We start from the raw sequence: 25,664 nt of genomic DNA on the forward strand, positions 1-25,664 counted from the left end.
GGCTCTGCAGACTGGTGGGGGTGGCAATGGTGGGTGAGAGAGGGAATGGTTTTGCACAAGTTGGTGCATGTGCACCTGCTGCTTGCACAAATAGAGTTTTGCGTGCTTACCCAATGCTTGTGTGGCCTGGTTCCCAGCAGGCTGTGACTTGGAGGTTAGGGACCCCTTGTTTACAGCATTCTCTGAGCCATTTACAATGTCAGCATATTGCCCCCAACAATCTGAGCTGTCATTTTACCCACCTTGGAAGGATGGAAGACTGAATCAACCTTGAGCCCATCAGGATTAAATTCTAGGCTGTGGGCAGAGTTAGCTTGCTCCATTCTAACCACTGCATCACCAGGGATCTTACATATAGATACATGTAGTTAATATACTATGAGCAATTCATGGCTTTCTCGAATAAGCCACAGTCCTGCATATTGACTTCAATACTAAAAGTTGGCTCACTATTGAATGCATAGATCATTAATCATTCTTCCTTGTTGGAAACTAGTTGCTATGAATTAGTGTATTTATTGCTGAATTGTAAACCTAGTAAAGTACATTTCTCTATCATATTATGTCTTGATATATTGGCAATTTTTCCTAATACAGGCAGTCCTCGACTTATGACCACAAATTTGCCTAAAATTTTCATTTACAAACAATTGTTAAATAAGTTTTGCCCCATGTTACAATATTTCTTGCCACAGTTGTTAAGTGAATCACTGCAGTTGTTAAGTTGGTAGCATAGTTGTTAAGTGAATCTGGCTTCCCCATTGGCTTTGCTTGTTAGACAATAAAATGTCTATGGAGATACTCAATCATCCAGGTCATGGTTGTCCCAAAACTGCTTTTTCCAAAAGGCAACTGAACTGTCTTGGTTTTTTTTCTTTGAAAATATTTCACTTCTCATCCAAGAAGTTTCTTCATTCAATTCTTCAGAACTGAAAAACTGAAGAAACTTTTTGAAGGAGAAGGGAAAACATTTTCAAAAAACAAACAAACAAAGTCCAGTTGAATTTTGGAAAAAGTACCTTGGGAAAATTATCAGAAGGTTGCAGAAGGTGTTCACTTGACTCCAGGATATTCAACTTTCATGAACACATTATCAGTTCTCCAGTGTCCGAATTTTGATTATGTGACCATGGAAATGCTTCAATAGTTGCCAGTATGAAAAATAGTCATAATTCATTTTTTTCAGTGCTGTTGTAACTTTAAACAGTCTTTAAGAAATGGTTGTTAAACAAGAACTACCTCCTCTAAAGCAGGGGTCTCCAACCTTGGCAACTTTAAGACTTGTGGACCTCAACTCCCATTTCTGGGAGTTGAAGTCCACAAGTCTTAAAGTTGTCAAGGTTGGAGACCCCTGCTCTAAAGTACTTTTGAGTATATTTTGAATTTGATTACAATTTTATATTTCTAGAACTTTCCAGAAAAAGATCTTCTGCATTGCTCCTCTAAGGAAGTAATTGAAGCTCATTTCATGGCTTGTATAAAAGAAGCAGATGCCTTAAAGCATAAGAGTCAAGTAATCAATGAAATGCAAAAAAAGGATCATAAGCAACTTTGGATGGGGTTACAGAATGGTAAGAGCCACTTTTAAGTGAAGTATGTATATTCAATCACTTTAAAAAACCTAGGGCTGAGTAATATTGTAAATCAAGGCTCTTCAAACTTGGCAAGTTTAAGACTTGTGGACTTCAACTCCCAGAATTCCTGAGCTAACATGACTGGAGGAGGAATTCTGGGAATTGAAGTCCACAAGTCTTAAACTTGCCAAGTTTGAAAACCCCTGTTGTAAGTCATTTCCAGTTTCTACTTGTACTTCTGAAACTCAAGTACTGTATATACTCGAGTATAAGCCTAGTTTTTCAGCCCATTTTTTGTGCTGAAAAAATCCCCCTCGGCTTATACTCGAGTCAGATTCCCCTCTGAAAAAAAAAAATGGTGTGGAGTCGCGGCCTCCGGCGGCAGCGACTCCCAACAGCCCCAGCCAGGAAGGGAAAGGCAAAAGCGCTTTGCTTTTCCCTTCCCGAGGCGGCGGGACTGGGGCCGCTCCCGGCGGCAGCGACTCCCAACAGCCCCAGCCGGGAAGGGAAAGGCAAAAAGCGCTTTGCCTTTCCCTTCACGAGGCGGCGGGACTGGGGCCGCGCCGGCGGTAGTGACTCCTGACTCAGGGGGCCTCCGAGGGAGGGGAAGAGAGTGACTCCTGCCTCCCGCTGTCGTCATCATCTTCTTCTTTTGGGTTAGTGAATCAATTAAACCTTTCATGATAGTGAGATCGTTTCCCAAATTAATTATTTTTATTTTTGAAATTTACCAGTAGCTGCTGCATTTCCCACCCTCGGCTTATACTCGAGTCAATAAGTTTTCCCAGTTTTTTTGTGTAAAATTAGGTGCCTCGGCTTATATTCGGGTCGACTTATACTCGAGTATATACGGTAATTGGAATGAAAGAACTGTATATATTTTGTCATCAAGGTCTTAAGTTATTTGGACATAATTCAATCTTGTTTGTTAAGATCATTTTATAACAAGTGACACACAGGTTAACCATTGCTATCCTTTGTCAACTTTTGATTAAGAAGTGGTAGATCATGCCAAACATTGATCTGAACACCGCATCTCTTACTGATTTGCAGTAACTTGGTGTTGGGCTGCTGGCATTAATAAGAATAACTGAGGGTACTGATCGATTGGAGCAGCAATAAGTCACACAAGGATAGGGAACAGTAAAAGCAGGACAAGGAGAGAGACCTTATCAGTCAATAGTTCCATTCTTTTGATAATGATCTAGGTCAGGGTTCTTCAAACTTGACAGCTTTAAGACTTGTGGTCTTCAACTCGCAGAATTCCTTCTCCAGTCATGTTAGCTTAGAAATTCTGAGATTTGAAGTCTACAAGTCTTAAACTTGCCAAGTGTGAAGAGCCTTGATCTAGGTGCTGTTTCATATAAAACTCTTATATAAGACTATCTAACCACACATTATTTAATTTATTTTCATCTCAGCAAAAATTAGAATAGTCAGTGTCACTAACAGCTTAATATTTGAAACGTGTGGAAAGAGGACACTTGAAAATATTAATAATTAAAAAGTGAGTTGAACTGCTTAGGATTGTTTAATCAGTTTTGACATTCAAGATTTGGAGCAGAAATGTTGCTTGGGTTGATTGGGAGAATTGGGAGAACTTTGTGGTGATCCAAGATAAGAAGTTGACCAGAAATGTTGGTTGTATAGGTTTAAATGTGTGTCACTGGAAACTGCACCTGTAGAACTCAACAGATAATATTTTGAAAACTTTCAAAGGCTAATTTTGTGTTTGAGCCATTAGTAAAAGAGAAATAAGAAAAAACGTATGAAACCAAGATAACTTTTTAAAATACATGCTGCATCTTTCAGTATGGCTTTCATTATATATGAGATGACGTTAAACTTCTCTGTGAAACAGTATTCATGACCACAAAAAAGAAAAGAAAGTAGCAGTTGTTACAACTGCCTGATGGTTAATGATACATCTGCAAGTTGCTTTTTCTATGAAACATTGTGCATTTGTCTTTCTACTTATAGTGTACTGGTATAACTCTTTACTTGACACAATGAAGCCTCTAAAATTCCTTTTTATTTTACCATTTTCCTCAATTTGTAAAGAAATTCATGTAAGTAGTGGAAGTTTACATAACAAAGACTGACATAAGAAAGAGTGAAATAGCACTTCATGATAATCACTTCGTTAATTTACTGTTCTGTTAAAGTGAAATGTGGATGACATTAAAAACAACAGGATTAGAGTAATATAGAGAAAGTTTCACCCTTGATAATAGAAATATCTACTACATCTACTTATTCTAAATCTTGTGTTATATATTTCCTTTTGTTGAAACTACCTGTTTGAGTTTTTATTTATTTAGAAAATACATCTTGAGCAAACTGCGCATATAATAACATAGTGTTTCAATTATTTTTGTATTTCCATGGCAATAAATTCTCTGGAAATTATTTCTGAGTGGAAATAATTTGTTGCATTACATTTCTTCTCATTCAACCGATGAGAAGATAACAATAAATTGAACTGGCACTATTATCAAATCTTTTTCATTTATAACAAATTGGGTTCTATATCGGTAGAAAGATCAGCACCAGATATGTAGTGCTTGGTATTTAAACTTTTAAAAATGTAAATGTATATCAAAGCCATAACGTTTTGGTGCAGAAGGGTGATGAGATGGAGACTTAGCTCCAGTTGTTGCTTCACTCTGCATTTTGTTTCCTGAGATAAGTTTTGCATACCAAAAATATTATTACTGGAAATTATTCTTGTAGGGGAATGTAACTGTCAGAGACAAATAAAAACACTATTCCGCACTACCCAACACAGCTTTTTCCTCTATAGTTCTTCCACTTTATTCCTGTTTAAAGACACTTATTTACACCTGATGTTTTTAATTTCAATTATAAAACTTTAAAGTGCCTGGAAAAATATGAAGCCAGAATGATAGTAAAATAACATTAGCTAAAGTTTTAAATGACAGCATTACACAGTTAGGAGGCTAATACTCATGAGGTCTGATCTTTAAATCTTAGCTACACTGGGGAGACAAAGATTGGGATAACAGTCTTGTCTTCCCCTCCATCTGTTGGCAAACTTCCAGGAGCTCTGAGTGACCTTCAAGCAGATTGTGAATTGGGAAATTGAAGCAATTTTGCATTCCCAAACTTTCTTTTTATTTCTCACTTTCCTATTCAAATAGAAAAAAAATTACATTTTAATTCAAATATGCAAATAAGGTATCACAAAATGTGACACATTAACTAATTACTCAGTTAAATAGATCCCAACAATTTATTTTGAAGTGTGTTTAAAAATTATTTTGAAGTGTGTTTAAAATATTAAAATATTTTATCTGCAGCAACAGACTAGGACCACCATATTATATTTATTTGCGAAAAAGTCTCTTTTTCCAACCGGCCTTAACAAAATTTAATATCCAGTATTTGATTGCTTAGAAATAATTCATCCTAACAAATACAATCTGACCCTTCCATTCATAGGAATATGGATGTAATGTGAAATAAATAAAACTATAACAGTGTAGTCAAGTTGTTTATATCTATTTCCCTGTGTTTCTTATGTATTAGGTATTTGCAGTTTTGTGGTTGTTTTTGTTAACCCTAGTAATTGCTGTTTATTTTCAGACAAATTTGAACAGTTTTGGGCTATAAACCGGAAACTCATGGAATATCCTGCAGAAGATAATGGATTTCGCTACATCCCATTTAGAATATACCAGGTCAGGGAATATATGAATATTGTTTTTAATAGCAATTTTGCTCAGCTTTGCTATTTGTGACTTACTAAAAATATAGCCATTGAGAAATTTTTTATTCTTTGGTCTAATTTGGAAAGCTTTATAAAAATGCATGGTGCTAAGAATAGTATGGAAGACGAAATACTAACTTGCTTCCTTTGGTGTTCTTGGGTGAAGTGATATTGATGGGCTTCTACTACAATAAGTCCAATGTAAATTGTGCCAAATGTGTTCTGTACTGGTTTCATTGGCTGCAGTGCTTTTATGGCTGAAAAATATAATCATTTGATGTTAAATGATTATTTCGCCCCAAAAAGTTTGCTCTGGCTTTAAAATAGTGATGAGTTACTTAATTAGTGGTCAGTATGCTTCCTTTTATCCTTTTTGAGTCTAATGTAGATCATTACCTGAAGTTTCATGAAAAGTGTTTCTTCTGCAAGATTAGCACATCTTATAACTTCTTTCCTCCCAGATTTTTATACAAATCTACTTTGAATTGGATTTGAGGTAATTTATTCTTTTGTAAAACAAACAGTTGATTGGAAGAACTGCCATTTTTAACAAAGGAACCATTAAAATTAACTGCTTATTTGTCAGAAAAATAACATGCATTTAATCATTGTAGTGAAATTGTATTGAAGATTTTGCCTTTTTTGGAGCAAAATTTGCTCACAGTGATTGAAATTGATTTTTTTTTTTAAAAAAAAAAACTCTGCTTTTCCTTTCATCCGTCTACTGTTAACTTTCTTATTGACATATTTAATTGTATAAAGTACAGTCCCATTTCAAAAACAACAAAGGCTCATAGCATTTATCCCACTTAGTTATAGGGTTGGCTTAGTTATAGGGTTGCCTTGTACTGTGCCTGTGTCTCAGTTTCTTACAGGGAATCCATCAGTGAGTGCATGATAGAGCATTCAGATATTTTGACTGTTTAGGCTGAGAGGAAGTGACTTCCTCTTAACCTAGACAGCCAGCTGGTTTCCATGCCTAATGACCAGCGTGTGTGTTTCCCACTCCTAATTCGGTTACTTCAATTGCTACATTATACTGGCTCTGAGTTTGAAAAAGAAAAATATTGGCTAAATACTAGTTGTAGTAGAAATCTTTCTTAAAAGGATGTTAATATTTTTGTCCATTAGCATTCTCCTGAGACTTTCTCTCTCGGTAAATGGTCCATGACTGTACAAATATCATAGCTTTTATAACCATATTGATTCTTCTTGGATATAGTATGGACAGTTGGTTATTGAATTCAGACAGAACATAATCTGAGGAAAGGTTATCTTGACTCTATTTTGAAAAGTATGCATACATTTGTTATCTAGAAGCTGATGTACTATAAAGGATAGAACCAACCAGTGAATCCAAGAACCTTAGAAAGAGGACCAACATGGCTAAAGCAAAACTAATCTGGACTGTTTCCTATCCCTTCCTACCTATCCTGAATATCTCATTTGCTGTTCAGCTTCTTTTCTTATAAAAGCTTTCTTGCTAGAAAATAAGGTTAGACTTGGACAAAGTGTTACTGAACATATGGGCTGGATTGCCAGTTTGTGAACGGCAGGAAAATCCCCCCCTTTTTTTGAGAAAGAGAAGAAAGGAGATTCAGGTGTTTCTTTGATTTATTTTAAACAATTCTAGGAAAGAAGTAAGGGGGAAACATGCCCAATTACACACTCCTAAAATACAGAGAGAGATATAGAAGTAGAAATAGAGAAAGATGAAAAAGAAATAGAATTGTATTGAATTCTAGAATTGAGCTAAGTTGCTTGTCAGTGGGATAACCTCTAGGGCTGCAGCAGTCACTCATGGTCTGCATTCATCAGCTCCCAATACAAAATGCACACAATCAGCTGTGTTTGCCTTTTCTTGCTCTCCTCCCAGTTTCTTTTGGGCAGATAAAAGCAGTGGAGCTTAAAATACACTATTCCTCACTGAACTTCCAGTTAAGAATTAACTAGCATTTAATTGGCTGTATAAGGTGGGCAACTCTCAGAGGTTCTTTCGGGTTGATTGATAACACTTCTCTCTGCTGCCCATATCCTGCTCCTCCCTCTTTTCATGTGTGAATTATGGTTTGCTGAAGAGTCAGAGATGTGTGTGGTGGTGGTGGTGGAGTGTAACAAGGAACTGCAAGAACAAAGCAATGTAAATAGTTTAGGGAAGAATACAAAACTTTACCAATAATCATTTGAAGACCTGGGTGCCATCTAAACTATCCCAGAACTCAAGCTATATTTTGGCTCTCAATTTATATACTGTCTGATACACATAGTGGTGATGCTGACTTATGTAAGTGCAGTTATCCCAACAATTATTTTTTTGGGCTAATTGTAATGTTTTAGGGGGGAAAAATCTATATTGTGCTCATAGTTCATCTGCATATTTATTGTAATACTGTGCCTAAATCATTTGTGTTGTTTTGTAAACAATGCAAACGCTTAGAAAAAGAATCAGGCAATTTAAATAAATTATAAAATGAAATTAGTTTGTTGGATAGTGGGTAGCACCATAAAGGAGGTTTAAGAACAGTCTGTGTGGGAGACTCAGTCTAAACAGTTGCCATAATTTCTCCCTCATTCCTGAAATAATGCTTCTCTTGATCATGTAGAAGATTAGGATAGTTTCATTATTCCTTATGACATATCCTGCCAAATGAAAGGATGTGAGGAAGACATGGGTTGTTGCCCACATATGATTAGGAAAATTGTCCTTAACTGTTTGTGACCAAAATCTTTGTCTATTGTCTAGACAAAATTGTAATAATCCTTACTATATAAAAATAAATAAGTCTAGCTTCATTCCAGATGTGTGTGTAATTCTAATGACTGCCCTTAATTTAACCACAGTCTCTGAGACATTCATATTATTTACCTTAAGTATCACTGACATTGCTTTGATACTGTTATAGACATAATGATAACATTTTACTAAATAACAGACCGTGGCAATTGAAGGTTTCCGTTATGGGTGTACTATTTGTGTGTTTGTTTCAGATTCCTTTAGGACTGTATAATTATTAACTTTCAACAAGGAGTAGTGCTTCAAAGTAGCGCTCCTTAGAAGTAACTTTAAAGTATGTATATGTAAATAATTACATACACACACAACAAACTGACATACTATATGTAGCAAAGCCTTTATAAGTTATATGAAGGCTGATAATTTCCAATTACTTTTGTATTGTAGGACAATTAAATTAACCAAGTTGTTACCATAAAATGTAGTGATTACCACCTACTGAGATTTTTTTAAACCAGGAAATTATATAAATTCACAGAGAATAAAGCTAGTAATCGTGGTACTATATAAATCTATCTGTTTTGAATGAACAATGTCATATGAAATCACTGTTGTGGTACTATAGGATAACAAAGACTTTAACAGTACAGTTACACATTTAGTTTTACAATTTTATTTGTCGTGATTTTTTATGTCAAATAATTGGCAGATGCACCAATAAGAAAAGAAACAGTTGAAAACAAAGAATTAGCAGGATATAAATAGCTGCCAAGTTCAATTAGCCACTGCTTGGAAATTTAATTTTTTTATATATATCGAAAGAGAGTTTTGTTTGTTTTTTCCCTTCCTTGCCTAGTTATTTTTTTCTCTCCTGACCTTATCTGCCTGCAGTTTTGGTCACTTCTTTCTTTTCCTGATAGTCATACTTCCTTTTTTCCCCCAACGCATCCTTTTGAAATTATTTTGCTGTTTCTACTTGAATAAAGGAATAAGTGGGAAATGCATAGTTTGTATAACGAGTTTTTGGGTATGAAGAAGCATTGCATATAAGAGAATGGTTGCAGAAAGGAATGTTGTAAAGGGCATACTTTGTGTATAGGCAAATAATTTTAAGTAGTATTTAATTTAACTTTGAGTTTCTTGACTCTGCCCTTTTTGAGAAATACGGCTTCTTGGAAGGTAAACACATACATTATTTTGTGAATACATAACACAGATGTATCATTTATTTATTCAGTTTTTATTCTACTAAAATTGCATAACCCTCAACTGTTACGATGTTATAGTAAAAACAATTTTTTTACATAAATTTTAATTTTTTTATTGAAATTAAACTTTAAAACATTGAACGTGGTGATCTTTTTGAGATGTATATCAATCTTTACATTGTTATATAAGCAAAATATCACCAAACAGTATAAACAATATATATAAAAGCTATGTACATATTTACATTTAATCTTTATATCAATTTTTATCCTAGACATTATGTTATAATACAAACTCTTCTTACAGTTCTAGTTTGTATTTTTTATACTTCCTTTCATATCCCTTCGTACATAGAAATTTTCTCATACCACATAGAATTCTGAAATGTCTCGCTCTTTCAATTCTAATGTCATACTATCTAGCTCAGCGCATTGGAAAATCTTTTCTATTATTGCTTCGTCATTTGATATTTCTTTTAACTTCCATGTTTGGGCAATTAGTAATCTTGCAGCTGTAATGACATGAATGATGAAGTAAATATCTGCTTTTTAAAAATCATAATTTATTATTCCCCCCAAAAAAACATTTCTGGTATATAATTTATTTTTAAATCCAACATTTCTTCTAGCCATTGCCATATTTTGTGCCAGAACTCTTGTATTTTCTTGCACTTCCACCACATATGATAATAGGTACCCTGTTCTTTCAAACATTTCCAGCATGTAAATGGTTGAGAGCTATATGTTTTGGCTAACCTGGCAGGAGATGCCATCTGTAAAACATCTTAAACAGGTTTTCTTTGTAGGGTGTGGCTAACGTAATCTTTTTAGTCCGGTCCCAAATTTGCTGCCATTGGTCCAAATTTATGTAATGGCTGAAATTTCTAGCCAGGTTAACATTGATTCTTTAACTTGCTCCTCATCATTTTATAATCTAGTAAATAATTATACAAATTCTTTATTTGTTTTTTCTCTGATCCTAATAATATTTTATCTAATATTGTATCTTGGCAATTAATTCCCCATTCTTTTTTGTTCCATTCGTATCTAGATTGTACTTGGAGATATGCCCACCATTCCAACCTTGCTGATTAAGTTCCAGTCTTTGTTTTAACCGGCCTTTATCTGTTAAAATATCTTCATATGTAATTGCCTTTTTCTGGTTGTAGAGATTCGGATATGATATTGCTTCTAAGGAGGAGAACCAGCTTGGAGTTTCCATATAGTTTGCAATCTTATTTTGTTCCAAATTAAGATTAGAGCTTGTCAGATTTTGTGCCTCAAAAAATATTGGTGTGTCGTATGTCTACTGGGCCACAAATATGCATGCCAGCCCTGTTGTAAATCATGCCCTTCTAAAAGTAACAGTCTTTTATTGTCCAAATTTATCCAATCTTTAATCCATGTTAAGGCAGCCGCTTGATAATACAGTTCCCAATCCGGAAAGCCGAATCCTCCTTTTTCTTTTGCATCTTGTAAATATTTTAATTTGATTGTTTGTCTCTTACCCTGCCACACAAAATTTAATGTTATCTTATTCATATCTTTAAAGAAATGTTTTTCTAATTTCATCGGTATATTTTGGAATATAAACAAAATTTTGGGTAATATGTTCATTTTGATTGCCAAAATTCTGCCTACTAATGATAGTTGAAGATTATTCCAATTTTCTAGATCTTTTTTTATTTGTTTCAATAGGTTCTCATAATTATCCTCAATTGTTGAGCAACGTGCTGAGATATTAATTCCTAGATATTTTGAAAAAAATAATAATAATAAAAAAATAAAGTAATATAATATAACTCCAAGTCTGAAAAAAAAAGTAGGAAGAAAAAAATAGGGTATTCAAAAAAAGGATTGTTTTTAACACTGTTCCTAAAATAGTGGTTGCCAACCAGTGGGCTGGGGACCGCTGGTGGTCCGCAAGAAAATTTTGGTGGTCCCCAGAGAAATGTCACCCCCAAAGCCCTCACAAAAGCAATTAATTAATCTAGACTGCGCAGGAACACAAGGCTTGCATCGCTTACATTGCAAACAACATGAGGTAGTGAGGGGAGGGGGGAAAGGGCAGAGGGGGGAACTCGCCCCACGTGCCTGGCCTTGCTACCGGGCTGCTTCTTTCTGTTTCTTTCTTCTTCTGCTTTTGGCTGCGTGCAAGGAAAGCAGCAAAAGTCTTTCTTTCTCTCCCCCAAACTCCACCAGAAATGAGTCTTTGGAACCCTGAAAGGCATCCTGCTCCAAGAGGCTGCGTCAGCATGACAAGTCTCACAAAGACTCATTTCTGGCGGAGTTTGGGAGAGAGAAAGAAAGACTTCTGCTGCTTCTGCTGCTTTCCTTGCATGAAGCCAAAAGTCTCTCTCTGTCTCTGTCTCTCTCTCTCTCTCTGTCCCCTCCCCCCCTTTACAACGAAGCTAGAGACGGTATCCTGCGATCCCAAATAAAGAATGATCGATTGGTAGGAAAATGGTGGGGAATTTTCCTGCAGGCTTTTTTTGGGATTTTCCCAAATTTGGTGTTTGGTGGTCCCTGAGTTCCAAAAGGTTGGCGACCCCTGTTCCTAAAAGATACAAGGGGACCTGGGCAGTCTGATTTTAATGGAGTCCATTCTGTAGCATTTATGTGTTACAGACAAGCAGTGCCTTCTGGCTTCAGCTTTTCTGACACCTCAGCAATGTGGAACTACAAAAAGCCCCTCCCTGCATGAGTCTAAGAGGCCAGGATGAATCTAGTTTGAGGAGAAGAGATCTGTAACTATCCAGGTGGGAAGCTAAGTAGTGAATCACCCATAATGACTTAGGTGATATAGGCAGGGTAGAAATTTGATAGTGAGAGAGCTAGTGGTTTTGTGGGGGTATATTCTTGATTCAGGAAAGTAGCTGCCAAAGTGTCAGTATCATATTTTAGGTAGCTGCATTTAATATTTGAAATGTAAAGTTTATAATGGTACATTAAATAAGACAACCGGACAGATAATGTCTTCTACAATTGTTTTGAACCTTTACACCATCAACATCCATATATTAGTTTTGCATGAGACAAATTTCCCAAGAAGTCCGGTGTGGTTGAAAAATATAACAACAAGATTATACAATTCTGTTTAACACTGTTTGTCATCAATGCAAAGGTAATTATTAATGAGAAATACAGTTAAGATGCTTGCCCGTTTCTGGGCAAAACATTTTTCCTGACATTATTTAAACAAAGTTTATCTTACTCAGTTTGTTTTAAAAACATACTTTCCAGGAGTAGTCTTTCCAGGAAATCTTTTTCCTTACAATCATTACGCTGTCACTTTGTCTAGAAGTTTCATTGCTTCCACTTCCTCATATAATCATGGAAATTAATCTGTTTGCTTATTTGACTTCCCCTACATCCTTATTGTAAATTTCACTAGAAAGATATGGGTTGCTGCTTAAAGGCATAGAATGGGTTTAAAATCTTCTCTTTCTATCCATTCTTCCTTTTTTTTTTTTAAACTTAGTCAACTGCTTGTTACTATATCAGAAATTTGGGGATGCAAAACATACTGTGCTTGTAAATTTTTTTGATAATATAATTAATGTAAAGTTTATTTCCCGGGGTACTAACAGTGAAATTAAATGGTATAATTGGGACTTGATGATTTTGTTGTTTGGAATATAGCAATTCAAGGATATAATTTGCGAAAAAAAGATTAGCAGAAACAGAAAAGGCAGAAGAAAAGCAGAGTTATGTATATTTGTTCAAAAATGCAAGTGAATATGGTAATGCTCATGAGAGACTTCGGGTTTTAAAAAAATAACTAGAGAAAGGAATAAAAGAGCAATACAGGTAGCCCACGACATACAACCATTAGTTTAACGACTGTTCAAAGTTACAATGGCACTGAAAAAGTGACTTATGATCATTTTTCATACACCGCCATAGCAGCATCCCCATGGTCACGTGTTCAAAATTTGGACAATCGGCAACTGACATGTATTTATGATGGTTGTAGTGTCCCAGGGTCATGTGATCATCTTTTGTGACAAGCAAAGCCAATGGAGAAGCCAGGTTTACTTAATAATCTTGTTGCTAACTTAACAACTGCAGTGATTCATTTAACAGCTGTGACAAAAGAAAGGTGGTCAAAATGGAGCAAAACTCACTTAACTACTGTCTTGTCAGCAATGGAAATTTTGGTCTGGTTTGTGGTCGTATGTTGAGGACTACCTGTACTGTGATCAATGTTGTGATGAGGAATAAAAGTAAGATCGTGATCTGAAAGAAAGACACTGCAACACTATAGCATAAATGAAGCATCTCTCTTCCCTTGGTTAAAGGAGCTATGTTTTTTTCAAGGGATTGCGTCGAAAGCTATTCCCACTTTCAGACTCAGGCACATCTATTTTGGGTGTTTCCCAACACCACAAACATTTTCTAAAATCAAGCTTCTTTCAAGAAGACAAGAAATGTTAAACACATTTTTCCTGACATGATTTAAGTCAAAACAGAATTTCTAGGAATAGTCTTTCCAGGAATTCCTTTTCCTTACACTGTCATTTTCTCTTGAGGTTTCATTGCTTCTACTTCCTCAGCTAAGCTAAATAGAGGAAAATTTTGGACAATCAATGTAGTGCTTAATGATTATTGGACAGGAAGTGTCTCAAAATTGAGGAGAATCTGGGAAACTACAGGTTGGTCAGTCTGTTGTTGATATCTGTGAAGAGACAGAACTTTTCATAATGCAAGAGATCTGTAAGCATTTTGAAAAGATGCAATAATAAGAACCATTAGGAATAGCCTGTAGATACATTTAATACATCTTTAACCTTAATACATCAGGTTAAATAGTATTACATAGACCTGTTTTTAGGAAATTGAGTCATTTGAAAAGATTGGAATCAAATTTAAACCAAAGTTCAGCAGTGTTAAAATGCTGTATTTGATATTTTATTTATTTAGAAGCAATACGATAGTGCGCATAATCTGATATTTTGGTACACTGAGGAAGTAATGTAGGAATTTAATGTAAAGATCTTCAGTTTTTGTATGACTAAAAAATTGACATGTGGAAATCATAAGGGGTATTGTGTGGGTTTAACATTTAAGACAATTTGCTGTGGTTTAAATATAATTAGGAAGTCCATTCTTTTATGTAGATGTAAAGACTAGTAAGTCTGTTGGCTTTCATTTCTTAAGAATTACAATTTGTGGTTTATGTTTTTTTATATTATGATTACATCCTGTATAAATTGTTTGGCTTATACATATTGCTTAAAAGCCAGTTAGCCAGTGTTCTTAGGAAGAAGACAGTAGTATTTAGTCAGCTTACCTATGGAAGAAGTTACTGTGTAATGGTACATGTTACTTTGAAAAAACATTCATATTTTTTAAAATCTACTATATGTGGGTGAAGTCTGAACTTTACCTCTTTAATACTAGCTTTCAAAATAGAATCAAGGCTCTTTTAAGGAGACTTCAAAATGAAACAAACTTTATTAAAATTCAAATAAAACTAAGTTCCCTGACTAAATTGGTGAAACTATTTTTATTTGATGTTCCAACTTTCCATTTTCAGAACTCTTTAGGTACTATGGGTTAAAAATAATACATATGTGATACCTAAAATAATTATGAAGCAACTCAAAAAAATGCGGACAAGTGCCCCAACTCCTTAAGAGTAAAATTCCAGTAGCAACTATAAGGGAGGCTTTCCACTGAAGATGTGTTTCAACTATGAGTCAATTCAATTTTTTTTACATGATTTGAAGAGCTGAATTGATATAGATCATTAGTTTTTAATAATAATCTAATTTGGAACCACTGCAGAATTATCTAGTGCAATTTGATAAATTAGTTTTTATGCACATTTGTATTTAGATGGTTTCACAGTGTTGCTTTTCAATCAAAACTTCAAACAGTTGTATTTCCCTTTTTTTTTGTCAGATCACCTTAGGGTCTTTTCTATCACTGATCAGATATACCCGTATGGTCCTTTAGGTCAACAGCTTTTCAAGCATAGTCTTTTGTGGACAGGTTTTTTTTTTATTATTGTTGTCCCTTAGTCCCTTGTGACTACTTGAGACCAGAATTCAGTCTGAAATGTCCCACTATAAATAATCAGGCCTTATATCACTTAATGACTTTAAAAGTTAAAAGAGCACCTTGTAATTGCAGTTAAAAAAATTGATACATATCTTTTAGCATAGGATATGTGTGTGTGTATTTGATTTTTAATTATTATGTAACGAAGACATGGGTAACTGTTGCTAATTCTGCTGACTACCAATAGTTTGATTCCCACCAGCTCAGGGTTAACTCATCCTTCCATCCTTCCAAGGTTATTAAAACAAGGACCCAGATTGTTGGGGCCAATATGCTGACTCTGTAAAAACCACTTAGAGAAGCAAAGCGCTGCAAAACACTGTGATGCTCTATATAAGTGCTATTGCTATGTGCTATGTTTTATTTTACCACTCATGCTCTTGTGACATAATTATGTATAGCTTATTCTCGTTGAGCTTTGTCTAATATTAACACTTTATTCTAGACAACACCAGAACGACCTTTTATACAGAAGCTATTCCGTCCTGTTGCTGTAGATGGACAGCTACATACACTGGGTGATCTCCTAAGAGAAGTGTGTCCCGCTGCAATTAATTCTGAAGGTATTCTGTTAAGAGATGTAATGGAATATGTTTTTCTTGCTTATAGAGTGGGTCTTGGGAAATATTTTGATTTTTTTAACCACTTTTTTTTTCTGGAGAGTTACAGTGTTAATCTTAAATTTGAAATGACACTGAAGCATAGAGGTAGTCCTTGACTTATGACCCCATGCTTAGCAATCATTTAAAGTTACAATAGACCCCCCAAAAATCTACTTACAACCTAGTTTTGAAGTTCTGATCTCGCTCTTCCCCCATCTCCAGGTCATGAGACCATATTTTGGTTCTTGGCAACTGGTCTGCATTTATGGCTTTTTGAAGTGCCCTACAGTCATGTGACCACGATTTATGATATTTCTGCCAGAAACTGGCCTTTACATCTCATTTCCAGTAAAAAAAAAAATGAAATGCCTCACGGTGAACAGTGGGTTTACTTAATGACCATGTTGTTTGCTTAATGATCTTGGTGTTTGTTCAATGCCTGCCCCAAAAATGGTCATAAAATTGGGTCCAGTCACATGATGACCTGCTTTATCACTGACACAACTGATAACTCTAATTTTGGAGCTCAATATGGTCATAACTTGAGGACTACCTGTCGTGAAATATAAATGATAAATAGCAGAAGCAATAGAATCAGATTTTGGATTTTTAATTGGGCAATGAGAAGGCTCTGCCAAGCATATATAGCCTCTGCTCCTTTTCTATGTTTGGCAAGATCAGAATAAATTGTTTTTTAGTTTGCAGCTTTTGAAATTTGTTCCTCTAGGGAAGAGGAGACAAATCATCTTCAGGAGGATGTCCAGAAACAACAACTCAACATTTTCTAGTTGAGAATGCATGATTTACATTATGTTGTGTTTCATTGTCTGGAATCAATTGATTCAAACTATTTCACATTTATGAACTATTCAGTCATTTCTTGAGTGAACCTCAGGTTTAGAGAGTTTCAGGCATTATGGGTATGAGGAGAAGAGTGTTTCATTCATTTCCCTTTATACCCTTGTAAATCTCTTCCTAAAGTTTCAGGGACATTTGGAATGGTATGTATATATGTTGGATGATTACAGGCGGAATAAAGAGCAATATTATCTATGAATAGAACAATCTATGATCATCTATGAATAGAAAGAACCTAAGACCCAAACATATTTCCTGAAAAAGCATTGAATAATTTTCAGATTAATACTCTATAATACAATTCAGAATTTATCATACCATCTACAAGCTCTTATGCATAATTTTGTATCCCTGATTTAAGGATTAGTATGATGAGTCTAACATTACTATTACCTGAATTTTATTTTTTTTCTTTTCTTTTTATTAATGTATGGAAGCACAACCAAGAAGAAAGAGAAGAAATGAAATAGAAAAGAGGTTTACAAGATACACAAAATGAATAAGGATTAATCAGTGAAGGCAGCCAATATAATCATCAATCAGAATAAATACACAATAAGAATTTCTATCTAATCTGAGAAAGTTTCATTATCATAACAAGTCAGGCAAAATCTAGTATTTTAAAAAAAAGTTACATTAGGAGAGACCCAAATTTTGAATGTGCTACAAGTCTGTATGCAGAATTATAATCCATAAATGTTTTCCAGATTAAATGAATTGAATTAATTCAGTATCCAACTTGTTTTTTTAAATTATTCTTAACATTGATGTTTCTCACATTGCTTAGTCTGCCATTCTTTTGAGAATATGGCATTGGTTTTTTATATGATAGAATTTGCTGGGATATTTTTATTTAAGTTACAGGTTCCTTTCTTAAAAGTTAACAAACTTTAGTTGACAACTACAGCACTATACTCTGTAGATGTCATTAAGTCGTTCTATACCCCAAATCTCTCTTTCAGCATATGTGGAGACAGACTGTCGTTGTTATATTTTCTGAGGTGTACAACAAGGTCAACAAGAATTCAAGGATTCCTCCCAATGTTTTTGCTGGGGAAAACATTTCGTATAATTACGCCATACTGCTTAGATTCGCAGAACTCTGAAACATAGTACAGATTATAAGGACAAACTCTCTTCTTATGACCTGTAAAGAGGATGGTGTTTGGTCACATTGCACTTGCTAGAAGGCTAAGGAACACTTCCTGTGAATTGCTTGGATAGTAAACAGAAAAAAAAAATATCCCTTGCCATAGGCTGTCATGATTTAAAGTAATTACGGTGAGCTTTTCCTGTGGTTTCTGTGCTCATAAGCCAAGGTCCTTACCTGAAATGAAACGAATTCAGCAGCAAAGTATTCTTTACTTTGGTATTTGTTGCTACTTCTCTTTTGCTTTATATTCTGAACATAATTGTTTGTATCCACTAATTATTCAACAATGTTTTAAAGTAATGATTAGTATTCACTCAAAATTAGTTGAACCCTCGTGTCATTTGCCATGATTTGTGTGTAAGCCTGGGTGGAGGTATTTGAATTTGTATTATTTGTAGGAATAAGACTTCTGTTTGTTAGCTTTGGATTAAAGCTATCAAGGCTTGAATGCACACTTTTACTGCTACATCATGTAGCGTATTCTTCAGATTTTGATCTCATTCCCTCTTCCACAAGTGTTTTTGCGTAGGATTAATTGCCCTTTTAAAGTTAGTGTGTGATGTTTTTGCTGTGGCCATATCCTGACTCAGTTACCCCTCTGTCATCTGACACCACTGACTGTCACCAATATGGCTGTGACTGACATCTTTTAGAATTTTAGCCCCTTTTAGTCAGGGGCTATTTGTGGAGTTGATTTGATTAGGCAAAATTTTACTGATCCACAAAAAAAGAAAAATGCTTTTGAACAAACTTCTGAAAATATCTAAATGGCTCTTTACCTAGCCCCCCTCCCCCCATATACATTTCACTGTGCATTCCTTTTATTTATGTGAATTTGTTGAATTGTCTAAACTACTATAGAATGCCTAGTAAAGTTAAGAATTTATGCTTCAAGTCTTAGTTCAAATATCAGTTATTACCACCAGCAGACTACTGTCTTTAACAAATTGCTAAAAATCTTAATCAGTATTGTTACTCATATTGTAAGTGTGAACATTTGGAAAATAATGAGCTGTTTTTTTTTAATTAATGAAAGTTTTTGTTGTACTTGTGTTTTGGTCTGTGACCGCAAATAAAGTATTATTATTATTAATTAATGAAAGTAAGGCATTTCTAATACAATAGCATAAAATGACTTTATTGTAGAATGTAATAGGATTCTGCTTTTATATTTTGTTACCCTTTCCCTCAACATGTTTTTCAGCTAGGAGAACATTTCAGAGTGGCTAAACTTTTTAGTTTGGTGTAAGGTATGGTTGTATGGTTTAAGTTGGAGTAATGCTGAATATGCTTTTCCAACATTTATTCAGGGCAAACCTCCTCTAATTCAGTTTAACAATTAAAATACATAAATTTAATAGTATAAAATACATATATTTAGCACAGCAATTAAGAGATGCCAAAAAAGAAACAAAATAACTCTTAATAGCATATTAAAATAAAATTTAATAGCTTTTTAGTTAAAAATCATTAAATCAGGCTTAATTCTTCACTACTGTAAGAACACTACCTGGACAGAGATAATTCACAACTTTTCTAAGAACTTTCAGGGATTCGGTTTCTCTTAGTCTTTCCAGACATATAGTCAGTCATTTGTTTCTTTCTCAATTGTTACTTGCTGCATATACCGTAGCCCTAACCCTTACCCTGAATCTAGATCTTACTGTTTCCTGGTCATCACTTCATGGGATAAGTCTTTATCCATGCTAAATCAGTCCATGGAATTCTTAACAATCAACTTGAGATCTATAACTTGAGGATACCTATCTTATTTTCTCTTGCTCTTTGTTAGTGTCAGCTTTTACAAGCATATGATACCAGTAGAAAACAATGGATTTTGACTATTCTGATTTATCATAAAAATATTCTTATCTCCATTATCTTGTCTAAGTTGATCATTGCCTTTCTCCTAGTACCGTGTTTCTCATAAAATAAAAATTATATTTTTTTGAGCCCCGAAAAAATGGCTAGGCCGTCTTTTCAGGGGTGACTTAATTCCCCCCCTTGCATCCTCATCTAGAGCGCCCCGCAGGCAGCCTTGCCACCAGCCGCTCCTAACGGGTGATCATGGCGAAGCGCAGAGAGCTCCCTACTCCCACCAAACACCTTTGCTGCAGACCCAAGATCTTTGGCACCCGCTGCTGTTGCTTTCCCTTCTGCCGCCACGTTTGGAGCTGCCACTTCTGTGTTTGGAGTGCCGCTGCCATTTGGAGCACCACCGCCACTTGGAGCACCACCGCCACATTTGGAGCTGCCACTTCCGTGTTTGGAGTGCTGCGCCGCTGCCATTTGGAGCACCGCCGCCATGTTTGGAGCTGCCGCTTCCGTGTTTGGAGCTGCTGCCATTTGGAGTGGCAGCAGCGCCTCAAATGGCGGTGGAGCTGCACAATGGCAGTGCTCGTTGGAGCTGCTGCTCTCAAGTGCGGCATGGCGCTCCAAACAGCGGCAGTGCTCCAAACAACGGCAGTGGTTCCAAATGCAGAAGCGGCAGCTCAAACGCGGCGGCAGCTCCAAATGTGGACAGCGGCAGCTCCAAACAGCGGCAGTGCTCCAAACAGCAGTGGGGCTCCAAACGCAGCGGCAGCTCCAAATGCAGAAGCAGCAGCTCCAAACGGCAGCGGAGCTCCAAACAGCGGCAGTGCTCCAAACGTGGAGGTGGCAGCTCCAAACGCGGCGGCAGCATGGGCAGAAGGGAAATCAACAGTGGCCGGCACTGAAGGTCTTGGGTCTGCCGCAAAGGTGCTTGGCAGGAGTAGGGAGCTCTCCGCGCTCTGCCATGATCACCCATTAGGAGCAGCTGGTGTCGAGGAATTGCTGCCAGCGGGCGCTCCTAACGGCAAGTCCCCCGCCCTTCCCCCATTTTGTATGTTTTAAAATAGGCCTAAATTTGGGGGGAGGGGCTTAATTTCATTTTATGCCTAGAAAACATGCTGGGTCTTCCTATTGGGGGAGGTCGTATTGTTGGAGAAACACGGTATTAATCTCCTGTTTACTGTACTTATATAGTGCACGGTCCATCTTCATGTATTGTTGAGCCCAAGAAAATAAAATTATCTCTTAATTTTTGCTTCATTGCTATTAACTGTTAATTAACTAAGCTTGATGGTTGACATTGTCTTAGTTTTCTTAATATTAACCCAGATTTTTCATTTTCCAGTTTTTACTTCCATAATGAGCTTTCTTCAGAAGCGTTATCATTTGCTTATTTTTAATTGTTGGTATTTTCACCTCCTATTTTGATTTGGTCCATTATTCTGTCAATTTATTTCCTAGACAAGTTAAACAAATATGATTGAAAATGCACATTTCTCTCACTCTCATTTAAGCTATTCTGTTCCTCCAAATTCTGTTCCTTTACCAGCTGCTTATTTGTCTAAAATTTCCTTGGAAGAATAATCCTATTTTCCAGTGTATTGCTTACTCTTAATAATTTGTGTGTTCTGGCATGACCTACACCATATTTAATAAATCAAAGATAAATGTATCTTGTCTTCACTGTTATTATACTTCATTACATATCATATCTTGTACGAGATCTGCATTTAATATTTTTCTCTGTAACTTTTCAAAAGTATATAAAAGTAGAGCCAGGAATACTTCCTTTTTAAAGGAATTTTACAAATAAAGCGAAGCACTGTTGAAGTCATTGTTCTGAAAAAAACCAAACAGATTTGTGAAGTATAAATAAGTTCTTAGCTATCTTCTTGCCACTTCTAGGGTCTTGACTTTGATATTTTGAAACAAGAAGTATTAACCTTTAAACGTCTAAATTCTTTTCACAAGGTTTTAGGAGGTCTTCTAAAATAATGGGGACACTTTTGTTTGTTGATCTATCATATTAATAATATAAGGTTTTTAGTAGCTATTTCTGCCACACTGAAGTTTTTAATACAATTCACTTCAAACTTTTGATGAAAGTGCCCACAATTTCTAATCTTTCCCAGAATTTTAGAACGTTCTCTTTAGGACCTCTCTTTGATGTAAGATGCTCATTTAAATTGTTCCAATAAATCAAATCCATATTGAAATTCTTGAATTGTGAAGGCTCCTCTTGGAAAAAACTCTCTAATTATCATTTTGAAATTATATGCATTATTTACTCAGGAGTATCTCTACAATATAAGTGTCAGATATAATAAGTGTACAGATACAATATAAAAAGTATGCAATATAATAAGTGTACAAATTACTCATAGTCTCTTTATAGCTTCATCCCAATTAACAAAGGCATTTTCATCCCCTCCACATATCACTTTGAAAACATAAAAAAAAAAAATAATCCCTAGAAAGCAGAGCTGAGCAAATCTCATTTTCAAAAGACCCCAAATACTGTAGTAAAAGTCCATTGCAGCTTTCATATGGCAATTTGATTTGGATTTTCTACAATAAAATGTAAACCAAAATTAAATTGACCAACCTTGGTGTCTACCCAAGCCAAAGCTCTTGTCATAATCTCTGAACCTTGTATTGACACCCCCCCATATTATTTGTACATATTTCATTTCTACAACATGTACAAGATTGTATCTGTTTTAGTTGTATTTTATAGTAGATCCATTGAAATCTTGAAGAACTGTTCCAAATGATTTCATTCAGTCTGCTCTAAGACTGTTTAGTTTGGATCCAGTTAATTATTAAACAATTATGGAAAATTTGTCCCTTTGTAAATTATTGCCACTTAAATTAATTTAAAACCTTTGAATTGAAGACATCTTTTGAAGCTCTGTTCTTAAAACTATTGTTTTTCACTTCAGTGTGCACAATGAGAGAAAGGTTGATATGTTTAAGATTACAGTGGTTTTAAAAAAATAGCAGCAGCTTCTTGATAATGTTATGAAGCTTCACTTACTAGAATTTCCATGTGCCTTTATAAATTCATTTGAACAGTGGTAAGATAATAATCAGTAGCAATAAAACAAGGATTCTGTAGAATTTCACTATGAAACTAAGTATCGTATACTTCCGATATAGTTGTTTCTTTTTAAATCTGACAAATGCTAGCTTAGCAGTTTCTCTTTCTCTTTTACTCTCTCTGTGAATTAGATGGTGAAAAGAAGACTCAAGTGATGATTCATGGAATAGAACCAATGTTGGAGACGCCAGTACAATGGCTAAGCGAACATATGAGTTATCCAGATAACTTTCTACACATCAGTGTTATTCCATTGTCTGCAGATTGAAGTGTCGTCATGTTTGTCTGAGGATCAGCCATTGTTGGGGACAGCAAAATCTACAGCTAAGTTCAATCAAGCTTGATGAGATTGACCTGACCAAAAAACTTTGCTCTTGCAAGCTGAAGAGGAAGAAAGATCCTTCATGTGATAACAGTAGTTGAGCTGGCCAATTTTGGCATAGCCCCTTTTCCCCCCAATGTCATCATTAACTTTGTGGCGCATGAAGGCTACTGCAAATTTTCTATTTTTCTAATGGTAAATATGAAGTGGAGAACATGAGGAATAAATTGAAATACGCACCACTTTGTTTCTTATTAATCAATAAAGGAGGGTGTTTCCCAAAGTTGTAATGACTTACCTTTAAAATAAAATCTGATTTATTCTAGAAAATCAGATGAGTATCCTATAAAAATTGTGCACTAATGTGTAGTATCCCTTTAGAAAAAGATGGCATGCTAACGTCCTTTCCCTGGGATTTCATACACAAAGTTTCTTTCCAGTTTTATACTTGGCAACTGAATTTTTAAACAGCCACATGTTTTGTATTGCACTAATTATATTAGTGATCCTAAACACATTACTAGCATCATAATTTTACTGGCATTATTATGCCTTAGTTCAAAATAATACTGGAACATTTCTTGCATAATTTATGTGTAATGTAACATTGAATATGCTCAGATAAATGACTTCTTGAATGCATGCTGCAAGATGGTTGGATAATTGGGTTCTCTATCAGCAGAACAACCTCACAGGTGGAAGGTATCTTTTCCCTCCCCAGCAGTTTCCTATATAATCCACCACCTGTTCTGGCAAGTCAAAGAACGAGGTTTAGTGAAAGTAGGATGAATACAGGAAGGGGGAGGGAAGCCCTGTTACATGGCCAGATGTCTAGTCATATGGCACTGAGTAGAGTCCCAAACTACGGGACTTTTTTTTTTTTAATCAGAAATATTTTGGTGTCAGATAAGGGGGTGGGTGGGTTCATATGCAGCAAAAAAAGTTTTGACAGTCTTTCTAAATAGATTATAGGAAGATTTTGGAAGTTTCAAGGGTTAGATTTTTTTCGACTCCAAAAGAACTAATGAGTAGGTGACACTGAAGACATTTCAAGTATGCTGAAGCCTCAGTAAGATTCAAATGGAAGAGTCTTCCTGCTTCCAACAAGACCTTATGCCAGCATAGGACAACTTTAGCACATTAGTTCTGGGCATCTAACACAAAACAAGTCGGATAGATCAAATATTATCATAGATACATTAAAAAAGCTTTCCAAGATCAAAGCTTTTCATAATTTTTGATATCAGAAAAGGCCATTTTTAAATTATGTCTTGTGTTTCTGGTCCTAGTAGAGTTAGGGATTTACTTTTATAATCCATGATTTAAAATTATATTTGGAAGCATTAGAGATTTCTTCATTTGTTCCAGAACTTTTCAAAAGAAGCTGAAAGTCTTGCTTTGATTATAATGAGGACTTACCAAAGTAGGAATTGCCTCCTTTATTCCAGTAGTAAATAAGAGTAGTAATGTTTGGAAATATGAATGTATACTGACTTTTTACCTAACTGCCTTGTATCATCTTCTAAATAAGACACTAGATATTATAAAATATAGAAAGTTTTCTTGAAATAAAGTTTGCCATTCTCAGAATTGTTTGCTTTTTAAGTATTTCACCTATGTACAAAATATTGTAATAGTTTAGTCATAAATCAAACAGAACTGTGATGCTAAAATGAATTCATGATGTTGAATACATTGAAAAGTAATACTTAAGAATAGATAGTCCTTGATTTGTGACTACAACTGAGATTAAAATTTCAATTGCTAAGTAATGTGGTAATTCAGCGAGTCGTAATATGACCGGATCTGATTTTATGGCAATTGTTACAGCAGTCACTAAGTGAATCTAACTTATATAATTGACTTTGCTTGTTGGAAGCCGACAAATCACAATCACATAACTACAAAATACTGCAACTGTTGTAAATGTATGCTGATTTCCAAGTACCCCGAATTACAATTACAGAATCATGGGGGTGGTGTGATAGTTACAACTGTAAATCACTTTTTCCAAAGCTGTTATATCTTCTAACCATTATTAAGCTTACAGTTGTACCTGCATTCTGTTCAGACATCAACTTAATTTGCATACCTACAATGCTTTAGATAACAAAAGAACAATGTACTACTATATTTGAAAATGCTTGTAGAATTCTTTATTGGCCAAGTGTGATTGGACACACAAGGAATTTGTCTTGGTGCAAATATTCTCAGTATACATAAAAGAAAAGATACATTCATCAATAATCATAAGGTACAACCCTTAATGATAGTCATAGGGTACAATAAACAATCAAATCATACTAGGAAACAGTCAATATAAATCATAAGGATACAAGCAACAAAGTTACAATCATACATCACAAGTGGGATGGGATGGGTGATAAGGAGTGAATTAGAAGATTAACAGTAATAGTAGTGCAGACTTTGTAATAGTTGAACAGTGTTAAGGGAATTATTTGTTTAGCAGAGTGATGGCTTTCGGGAAAAAACTGTTCTTGTGTC

General features: G+C 35.2%; 1 protein-coding gene across 6 annotated transcripts in view; it reads left to right on the top strand.

The window, feature by feature from the left end:
* Positions 1–24,928, top strand: part of ATG5 (autophagy related 5) — a 37,232-nt gene extending 12,304 nt beyond the window's left edge. For 5 of the 6 annotated variants that reach the window (XM_087942751.1, XM_087942737.1, XM_087942755.1 and 2 more), the window contains exons 5-8: positions 1,409–1,571; positions 5,181–5,275; positions 15,758–15,875; positions 22,969–24,928. In XM_087942751.1, the coding sequence (XP_087798877.1) occupies positions 1,409–1,571; positions 5,181–5,275; positions 15,758–15,875; positions 22,969–23,105 (513 nt within the window). In that variant the 3' untranslated portion in view covers positions 23,106–24,928. Of the gene's footprint in view, positions 1–1,408; positions 1,572–5,180; positions 5,276–15,757; positions 15,876–17,209; positions 19,020–22,968 lie in introns of those variants that run through there. The other variant, XM_087942764.1, reaches the window with a different exon arrangement.
* The last annotated feature ends 736 nt before the right edge of the window (positions 24,929–25,664 follow it).

The sequence above is a fragment of the Notechis scutatus genome, chromosome 1 (genome assembly GCF_049901735.1).
Source record: "Notechis scutatus isolate UNSWTSFEM ecotype Mainland chromosome 1, rNotScu1.2, whole genome shotgun sequence".
NCBI classification, from domain to species: Eukaryota; Metazoa; Chordata; class Lepidosauria; order Squamata; family Elapidae; genus Notechis; species Notechis scutatus.